Raw genomic sequence first — 10,588 nt, forward strand, 5'->3', positions numbered from 1 at the left:
AGCTCGCCTCACTTATGGGTCGGAAGCGCTGCGTGGGGGAGACTGTTCCAAGATGGCGGCGGGTTGCTGTGGGGTGAAGAAGCAGAAACTGTCCAGTTCGCCCCCCTCCGGCTCGGGCGGCGGTGGTGGCGCCTCCTCCTCCTCCCACTGCAGCGGGGAGAGCCAGTGCCGAGCCGGAGAGCTGGGACTAGGAGGCGCCGGGACGCGGTTCAACGGGCTGGGCGGGCTGAGCGGCGGCGGCGGCGGCTGTACCCTCTCTCCCCCCCAGGGCTGCGGCGGCGGCGGCGGGGGTATCTCGCTGTCGCCACCTCTCAGCTGCGGAGTGGGAACCCTACTTTCTACTCCGGCCGCCGCCACCGCCTCCTCGCCGTCCTCCTCGTCCTCATCCCCTGGCTCCCGGAAGATGGTGGTGTCAGCGGAGATGTGCTGCTTTTGCTTCGATGTGCTCTACTGTCACCTGTACGGATACCAGCAGCCCCGGACCCCCCGCTTCACCAACGAGCCCTAGTGAGTACCGCGCTCCCCGTCGCCCTCTCCCCCGGGCTCGGGATGGGACTCAGAGTTGAGGCAAAGTGCAAGTCCTCCGCCTCCTGCTCGCGGGTGCCCCTCAGCCCCTCTCGCCGCGCGGGTCCCCAGAGCTGCCCGACCCCGGGGGCTCTGGGCGCTCCTCTGCTCACCGAGGCCGGCACCCCACTCCTGGAGTGGGGGTCTGCTGCCAGACATGGCCCCCGGCCTTCCAGACCGCTCTGCTTCCTCTTTGCGCTAACTTCCAGGAGTTTGACCCTTTCCTTCGCTCCCTGCCACCCCTCACCCTCCATCCCGCCTGGGCTTTTGGAGATCTGGATCGGTCTCGGTACCGACCTCTCACTTTGCTCGCCATTCCCCCACGTGAAAGCCCCGCCAGTATTCCCGCCCCGCGTACCTTGCACATGGAGAGCTACTATCCCATTGCTGGGTGAAAAATAGCAACGATCTAACTTCTATTCTGCTAGTGATGGAACTTGGCTCGCGAGCTCCGAGGAGGTTTCCCTATGCCTTAGGGAGGGGAGACGTTTCTTAAAACACTTTTTGCCTTACTGCCTATTTTTATCCGAACATACCCATTAAGATGTGTTTCTAGTGAAGCGAGCGCACCGCCGACTTCCTCACATTGAAGAGTGAGACTCCCCCCCCCACCCCCTTCGTTCCAGTGTCTAGGTATAGCAGATTCAAAGAGAGTTGCCCCAAAGAGGCACTGTCAATTTGTACATTAAGCGTGCCTTCGCTTTTGTGCCGATTTCACTTTTAAGCAATCTGTGTTATGCTCAACGATTTGAGAACTAGTTAAATAATCCAGTAAATGTGTAGGCATTTTTACGATTTCCTTTGGTTTTTGTACTCTACATTATTTTACCCTTCAAGTATGTGGTTGAAATTGTTTAAAATGGCACTGTTACAAGCTAAAAGCCAGGTTACTTCTAATCTCTGTCCATTTGGATGTGTGGGAGATGGGGCATATGGTTTTTCTTTTAAAATGTGTAAACTGAGTGTAAACTGACTTTCTGAGTTAAATGCTAGACAGAATGTAAAGACCAAAAGAAGGCAGAATGGGAAAAAGGAAGATTGTTTTTATTATGAGTACTAGCCTGCACAAAAAAATAATAGAGAAACATCTCGGTAAACTCATACTGAAATGCATCACTCCCCCTTCTCCTTAAGGGCCCCTTGTTTCCCATATCATAAATAACTGAATTGATGTTCTTTTTAACTTGCTGCTTTTCATTTTGTGAGATTAGAGGAATGAACTGCTGCTGGATAATTATAAACACTTCTGACTATACGAAAAATTAAATTAATATGTAAAGTGAAAATTAAATAAAGTGTCCTGGAAATGGTGCATTTGTATTGTTTGTTTTCTTTGCTTTGATTCTTTAAATGTCTTTAATTTTGTATGACTCCACTGTGGTCTGTGCATTTTCTTTAGATCTGGTTCATGTTGGGCATTAGTTAAATGAGAAAGGGATGAAAAGCCATCTAGGTGAACACTGTCAAGTCAATTAAGTCCATTAATTTACCTTTGTAAATTTCATAGTGTTAATTCTGAGTGCAAATCCTAAGCCTACACTTTTATTTGCCCTATTTTTTGGTTAAGTAAAATTCATTTTGAAAAGATGGCCATGTAAAAACATACAGATGAATGATTTATTAGCATGAGTCACATATTTGTGACTTTTCTGCCTTCTCGTGGATGATTGTGATGTAGTAAAGCTGGACCTGGGATGATACTTAGGTTGGCTCTGTAAAGTCATGGGATTGTAAAATTTACTCCTGTTTAGTTCTTGAGCTTCTACATGAGTTTGGCAAAGGCTGTTTTAGCATTCATGCTCCATTGCTCCAAAGCATATGAGAATACACTTTCAGGAGGTGCTATTTTCGCACATCTTAAAGTGGGTTTGGGTTAGCTGAATGACTGTAACAAGACTTAAGAGGAAAATGAGCTTGACCAGTTCATACAGAAAATGCTTTTGCAAAGATTTTAACAGTGGCCACTTTGCACACAGCTTTGGGTGGTTTCTCTTCTTATACCCTAGCTGCTGCCTTTCCACTTCGAGTTATTAAATAAATAAATAAGACACTTCTGACTGCTGTGACTGTTGAGATGGCGGTGGAAAAATAATAACTACTAAGGTTTAGTAGGCCTTGATGCCATACAGACCAACTAATTTATTGAGGGTACTGAACCTGATGAACCAGAGAATGGAAGTCCATTTCAGTGAAAGGACTAGATATCAATTTAATCTATCTTAAACTAATTTTTGAAGTGTACGTCAAATTCAAGAAAATCTCTTGATCATGGGAGTGAAGTAACTGATTATTTCACAGTGTCTTGGTAACCACCACGCATTTTCCCATTTTACACACTTGATACTATAGTGTGCTTATTAGTGTTGCATCTTATAGGCTTTTAAACCCCTCCGACTTACTCGTAGGATGTCATGAACAGTAATGTTGCAGGTCTTTTTTTTCTGTCCACCGGAAGACATACTCAAGACAATTTCAGATTCTCATATGTAAAAGCACACTGTTGTTATCTGTTCACTGGACCTTTCTGTCAGAATACCTGTAACTGGTGAAATCTGACTTTTATAAGCTTAGAAGCTACTTATCAGTTACCCTGCCAGTCTGAAAGTTTATTAGCAATTGCACTGATCTGTTTCAGGCTTGGGAAAGAGGTCATTGTATGAAAAGCCACCTAGATGCAAATACTTCACTTTTGTTCCAGCTTTTGAGTACCCAACCATTGAAAAAGGTAAATTCCTCCACCCCTGAAATAAGGTTCAAGACCCAAGGAAAACATACTTTTAGGTATACTTTACTATTAAAATATCAAAGCGCTTTTATTTGTGTGGGAGCTCAGATAGGCATTTTAGAAGAACCTGTTTGCTACTATAAAGGATCTGCTGTTGCAGGTGTTGAACGAGTTAGACTCCAGAACATTCCTTTTCAACCATGACTGTACATCAGAATCATTGGCAAGTGACTCAAAATGTGGAGGCCTGAATTCTATCCTTAGAGGTTCTGATTTCATTGGTCTTGAGTGGGGCCTAGGAATCAAAATTATTCAAAACTTCCCAGATACTTTTAGTGTGTATTTGGAACAGGGAACTGCTGGATATCTTCTGGGTCTTTCTCTTAAGATTTGGATTAATTTGATCTGGGGTAGTACCATGGAATCCATATTTTAACAGCATCTTGGGTAATTTTGCTAAACAACCCATTTGCAAAACTCTTACAATGTGGTCTGTAAAAGACATCACCTGGGAACTTATTAGAACTATAGACTCTCAAGCCCCACCTTAAATCCACTGAATTAGAATCTGCATTTTAACAAGCTCCCCAGGTAATTCCCATGCACGTTGTTAAAGTTTGTGGAGGACTGGTTTTCTGACTTTAGCATACATTGTAGACTCCTGTAGTGCTTGTTCAAACACAAATTGCTGGGCACTTTCCCAGAGTTTGATTCAGTTGCTCAGGGGTGGGGCCGTACGTTTGCATTTCTAACTAGCTCCCTGGTGATGCTGATACTACAGTTCCCAGGGTCATACACTGAGTAACTGTGGGCTTGAGGGAGAAATGAGGACTTGAATGGGTGCTTGAGTGACTGTTGAAGAATGGCAGTTTGGGCTGGCATGTTCCTGTATAAAACTTCCTGATTCTGTTTTTCTGTCCTTTATCATCCTAACAGAGCACTAGGGAAACTGCATGCTAAGAAGAGCAGGAGTCTGAAGGTCTGGGGATGGGGTAGGGATGGGGGATGGGCTATTCTTGCAGACTTGCTATATGATTTTAGATTTTTTGAAAAGAAATTGTTCCATGGAAAAAACACATTTCAGGAGTTAAAAGCAGCACAAATAAGACATCTTAAGTTGAGTTTTATTGATTTCAATAAGTAAAGACCCTTCTTGTTCTCATAAAAGTACTTCTGTGATTGGCTCCCTAAATAACATGATGTGTTAATATTTTCAAAGCTCTTATTTATACTTATGCTTGCTGGATCTCACTTTAAGAATATCCCTCATTAGCAAAGAAGTATGAAGTGGTCCTTCTTAAAGCACCAGTCTAAGCAGTCTAAGATCTTTAATGCTGTGGTGTGTGTTATGGGTCATGAACCTTTTATTTTAATCATCTTACAGTCTGGTAAACGAAGGCCATACTACATTTTGTGTTGACATTTGAACATAGATATTTTGCTATTAAATATCAGTGAGTGTGGTTTTCTATTGCAATGAATAAAACCTATGCAAAAAAATCTCTCACTCCTGGGCATGCAGATCTTATAAGGCTCAAGTGAGGTGATTGACCAGTTAACTCATGTCTTACTACAGTAGTCAAATTACTGTTTTCAATATGCTTGGGAGGAATTGGGTTTTGTTAGAGATATAGGTGCTCTGTTTCACCAGAATAGTAGCAGTTCTATTATTGAGCTATCAAAAAGATGATTTGATAATTCAATTCAGGTTAAAATGATATTAGATTAGTATTTTAAACATAAGCTATTATATTCCTATTATGTCTCTTCGATGAAGCCAGACCAGAATAGCTGGAATGTGTATCTCTACTGCAGATGATGCCACCGGACCATGACAGATTTCCTTATTCAAAGTAACATGATGGTACTCACTTCCATTCTCTGGCCATATTGTATAGTTTCCCAAATAAAAGAAAAACATTGTCTGAAAATTACTTAGCCTTTTGAATATATACTATGGTTCTTTTTCAGCAATACTGATTTACATTGGAGGACAACCTAATGCCCTTTCTTAACACAGGCATATTCTCAGTTATTACTTATGTCATAAAACTATCAGTGATCAACACAGATGCTGAAATATAAATTACAAGATTATTTTTATATCTGCATACAGGTGTGTGTACTGCAAAGTATATTTAGTTAAAAGTAGAGCTGTATTTATTTTCTATTCTCCCCCATATGGCAAAGGAGAATGATAATCTAGCCCATATTTTTTTTTTCTTAGGAATTGTGTTTGTGCTGCATTCAGGTTCCAGTTAATGTGTCACTGCCAAGAAGGAGTCTCTCTGCTAGGATATCTTAGTTCAGTGGGAAGAAAGACCCCCAGGACCAAGAAAGGGAAAAGTTGCTTTTCTAAGTCTATTTCTCAGAAATGCAATTACTATCTTTAAGAACTGTATACTTTCTGAAACTAAAGTTGTGTTACAAACACAAAAACCTCTTGCTACTGTGGATTGAGGTTTTGAAGTCGGCCATGCTTCCCTTTTATATAGATAATTTCACTTTTTGAGAATGTATATGTATGAAACACTAAAACTTGTGTAATGAGATTAGTCAGAGTTCCCAAGTTTCCCTGGTTTCAATAGGCATATTCTGTGTTCCATGTCACACATGCTTGCCTGTTTTAAAACAGCACAATAACCACAGCTTTTACATTTACATTTCCTTAAGTCGTTTCCTTTCCCAACTTGTCTAATAATGTCTCTTTTTCATACTGTTCGGAATCAATTAGGCTAAGTAAGTGAGGACCTGCAGTAAAACACAGTGGCTGCCAAGAATGGACCTTCAATGTGTAAGCTGTCTTTGCACATTCAGTGATTGGGCGGTTGCTCACAAGACACTGGAGACTGTGGGAAGCCAGTGGTTGTGTAGGTGGGAAGACTAGATTCCCAACAGTAAACTTATTTACAGTTAAGCTTCTGTAGTTAGCATTGCTAAGAGCAAAAATGAACCACAAGTTTTTGTAGTATAAAGAAAAAATCCAAACCAAGAAGTATGGTATAATAGTACAGTTGGTTGGTGGAGGAAATTTTATGTTTGGTCCAACTATAAGTGGCATCTTTTGTATCAAGTGTGAGTATATTTTCTACATCTCAATATATCATACTTGCTCAACCTTAAAAAATATTAGTGTTGAATAACTGCCTGGAAATTATATGTTACTGGGAAGAAACTTTTTTTAAAGCATATATATTAAGCTGAGTTCTATGGTTAGAAACCAAAATGGAAGAAATGGTCCTGTCCCCACAAAGCTTACTATCTTATTCAAGCAATGATACAAATAACAAAGTTACTTAGAATGATTTCAACACAGTATGTATAATATATACAGGCTTGGCTAATAAAGCATGGGTAAAATGCAAAGGCATAGAACTGGCATGGAATAAGAGTGGCCAGGAAGAAGACCTATGGGAGGAAATAAATCCCATCATTTTTTAAATGGAAAAAGGTACAGAGATTATTGGTGAGGAGCTTTTCTAACCAGCAAATCTTGAAGTTCCACTTGGTGGTTCTCAAACTGGTTGTTGTTGCCACCACACCCTTTCCATAGTGCTTGGGGATTCCCAGCAGCTGTCTTCAGTCAGCAACCTGCAGTTTCAGCGTTCTTCATCCTATCGTGCTTTGCTGTACTCTCTGTGTTCAGAAAACTTCAAAGAAATTGACTTTGTGTTGGCAGTTCCCAGGGAAGACTGGATAAGAGATATTGAATAGGATGATCATTTCTTGTATATAGGAAGAGAGCAGTATGTTTCAGAGTCTTCTAGAATGTATGATGAACTGGAAGAAGTCTTCGGGTAGGAGAGACCAACTAGGTTCATAGGATGGAGGTAGTAGGAAAACTGGTGGTAGAAAGTGGGGGAGGTTCACCCTGAGCAAAGTTGGTGATAATAGGAATTTAAGAATTGGAGGACGTTAGGAGCACTCTCCAGGATTCCTACCCTAGCGCCAGGTTTTAAGTAGGAGTGGGAAGATTGCAGCTCACCTGATTTTTGGCTTCCTTCATTACCAAGCTATTCTTGTGCTCAGAAAAGTTGAACAGCTCTGTTGAAATGGCTATGAAATTGGCTCCCATGTGCACCCTTCTTAGGAGAAAGGAAGAGGAGAACACATTGGTTTATGGAATTTCGATCAAATAAAAGATAGGATAGCTTTTGGAAGAGGATCTTAAGTTGGGTGACTTCATGTGAGTAAACAAAACAAACCAGGGAACAATGTGGGGCTGGAGAGATGGCTCAGCGATTCAGAGCAGTGGCTGCTTTTGCATAGGATCCAGGTTCGAATCCCAGCACCCACATTGCTGCTAACAACCATCCTTAATTCCAGTTCCAGGGAGTCCGATACCCTCTTCTGACTTCTGTGAGCATTGTATGACATGGATGCACTAACATATAACATATAGCATGCAGGCAAGACACTCATACACAAAAAATAAAGATAATAAATAATAAAGAAGCAAACAGTGCACTCTACTAAATTCCCATTCCTATGGTGGGGGAGTGAAAGGAGGAGAGAGACTGAGTATGAGTCAGAGCCTATAGGACTGCATAACCTGAACCTCGGTCAGGAGACACCAGAGAAAATGGAAACAAACAGTGGGACAGGTGAAATCATATTTCTTAATATGTGTAGTTCCAAGTGTTGACAATTATTAAATGTCATGCCTCTGTGGAGTCAGTCTTCTCCTTCAACCTCTATGTAGGTTCTGGGATCGAACTCAGGTCACCAGGCTTGCAAGGCAAGCTCCTTTACTCCCTGAGCAATTTCTTTTTTGAATTAGCAGTACCACAGAGCAGCCACAGAGATATTGTGATGTTTCATTTGGTCTCTTGGGATCACCCCAGCTTCCCTAGCCACACTGTGACTTTGAACTGCTCAGATGGGCAGAGATCAATGATAGTTTTCAACTTTGTACTGTTAGTAAAAATAACTGGTGGAATATTGCATTTACTTAATGTAGATTTTTACATTCAGTCTTCAGGCTTACCAATTTGTAAAGCAGTGGTGATTCTTATCTTTCCTTAGTTATGTATCATAATACAGCCTTTAGCAAAATTGTCTCATGGAGGAACATTTCAGGAGCTTAATAGTTTCAGAACTTCAATGAAAGGAAATTTTTGAAGGATTAGGAATGCTGTTTGCTACTAAACACTAGGTTTTGGGTCCTCAAGCTTAGAAAGTAAAATAGATTGAATCACGCTCAATCTATTTTATGGCTGCTTTGCTAAACAATGAAGGAAGGATGTTATCAATTGACAGTGTTTGACACATTGCTTTACCATCTTTGCAATCTTCAGTATATGGACGAATGAGACAAGTTCTGCTTGAGTCCAGGCCTACTAATACTAGTGAGAAATAAAGTCTGTCATGGTCTTGATGATTCTTGCCTTTCCCCTCTCTGTTTCATTTACAGATATTCCATACTGTGACCCAAAGCCACATGCTAGGAGAGCACCATTGACTGTATTTATGTGGGATCTGCCAGAAGATGCTGACCAGCTCTTTGTAATGGAAAGTAGTGAGATTGACTTAGCAGACGACATAGCTTGCCTTGCCAGTGCATATATTTTAATGTGACCTCTAAGCATACAGCGCACAAGTCTAGACTCACATCTTCCTTCCATTAGGGTTTTGAATTGTGGCAAGGCTAGGTCATATCAAATTCTGTGCTTTGCTTCAGTTGCTATTGGATTTTTTGTATCATTCTTTTAGAATGAAATCTGTGAGGAAAGTAATTTGGGTGGTGTTGGTTTAGGGTTTCTACAGGCTTGTATCTGTCTCATATGTTCATGTGAGAGTCATATTAGTGTCTTTCTTCTCTGTGACATCATTATTGCTTGTAGTAGCCTAACAACTATACAGTTAATTATAGGTGGTTTGGGTGCAGATTAAGATGCATAACTGGTAAAAGTTGCACCTCAGTACATATTTCCTCATAGTTAGGCAGTGCCGTGTGTGTCCTGATTCCAAACAGTTATGAGGTAAGTGTTCATATGCTGGGTGTTTTTTTACATCCTTTTAATGTGGTAGGTAGAAGATGGTATTAGTGATTTATTCACCAAAGATGAATCTCATCAGGTCTTTTGACCTTTTTCTATATTGGAGTACTGCTTTTAACACATTTCATGAATTTCCACATTACAAAACTGAAAATTAAAGAAAAAAAAAACTTGACACAACTTCTTTTGCATTAAAACAAAACAAACATTCCCAATAACTTAGTCGGGTACTTGATTTTGTAAAATAGTTGATTGAAGTTCCAGTAGGTGTTGTGGCAGTCAGTGGTTAAAATTTTTTGTTCTGTTCAAGAACCCATCTATGTCCACACTCTTCTATCACTTCCAAATAACCCTCTCAAGAACAAATGGGAGTCATATCTCCTATTTCTCTGACACTAATGAGGTGATATGTGGTTTGTGGTGTGTTTTACTCCACAAACTCCAATTATTGCCTTGTCTGGATTTCCCAGTCTTCTACACTGCAAACATTGGTTATCTGGACAAAGAGCTTCACAGAGCGGGATGCAGAAATAGAGGGCTCCTGGGAATCAAGGAGGGCAAAAAATGGATTGTAGTCAAGTGAGGTAAAACCCCTGGATTCAGGGCAGAACAGCGAGCCTGAGCATGTGGTCTGAAGAAGAGTGTTCCAAGAAGCATGTTTTGTATTATACACACTGAAATGTCCCTCCTTCAGAACCATGTGGCCATGACACTCTTGTTAACAGATATTATTTCTATAGAAACAAATAGAAAACCTACTGTGGGTCCAACGACTGCTTCCAACAGACAACAGTGAAAACCATTGATATGGTTTCATCAGAATGAGGCTTTTACAAATGTTTGATAGCTATGAAACAAATAGCTTTACTCTAGTTTTATATATACGTGAACACTATCCTTATTTTTCCTATCCTTCTGTGAATCTAGTTGTAGATCCTTGGGCACATATCTTATTTTTTGGCCTGTGTTACATATTGATAGATTCTACTTAGTTGCATGATTTTTTTAGTTTTCTCCCACTCATTATTTATAACAAAGATTATGGGGCAGATAATATTAAAGGATAGACCCAACTACAATGTCCTTTTCCTTTCTTCCTCCCTCCTGCCTTCCCTCCTTTTTTGTCTCCCTCCCTCCTCTCTTTTCCTGTCCTGTCCTGTCCTGTCCTGTCCTGTCCTGTCCTGTCCTGTCCTGTCATTCTGTCCTATTCTGGAAGATAATAAAATTGTGCTTGAAAAAGAGGCCAGAATATCACAAATGAAGAAATAGCCCATATCTCTGCTCCTCCTAATTAAAATTC

At 40.9% G+C, this 10,588-nt stretch overlaps 1 protein-coding gene across 1 annotated transcript in view; it reads left to right on the forward strand.

Moving 5' to 3' along the window:
• The first annotated feature begins 6 nt into the window (after positions 1 to 6).
• Ammecr1 (Alport syndrome, mental retardation, midface hypoplasia and elliptocytosis chromosomal region gene 1) overlaps positions 7 to 10,588 on the forward strand; it is a 130,259-nt gene continuing 119,677 nt past the window's right edge. Inside the window, exon 1 of the mRNA XM_008852955.3 lies at positions 7 to 507. Coding sequence (XP_008851177.1) covers positions 53 to 507 — 455 coding nt within the window. The 5' untranslated portion in view covers positions 7 to 52. The remainder of the gene's footprint in view (positions 508 to 10,588) is intronic.

Source organism: Nannospalax galili, unplaced genomic scaffold (genome assembly GCF_000622305.1).
Source record: "Nannospalax galili isolate Female #2095 unplaced genomic scaffold, S.galili_v1.0 scaffold25, whole genome shotgun sequence".
Classification (NCBI taxonomy): domain Eukaryota; kingdom Metazoa; phylum Chordata; class Mammalia; order Rodentia; family Spalacidae; genus Nannospalax; species Nannospalax galili.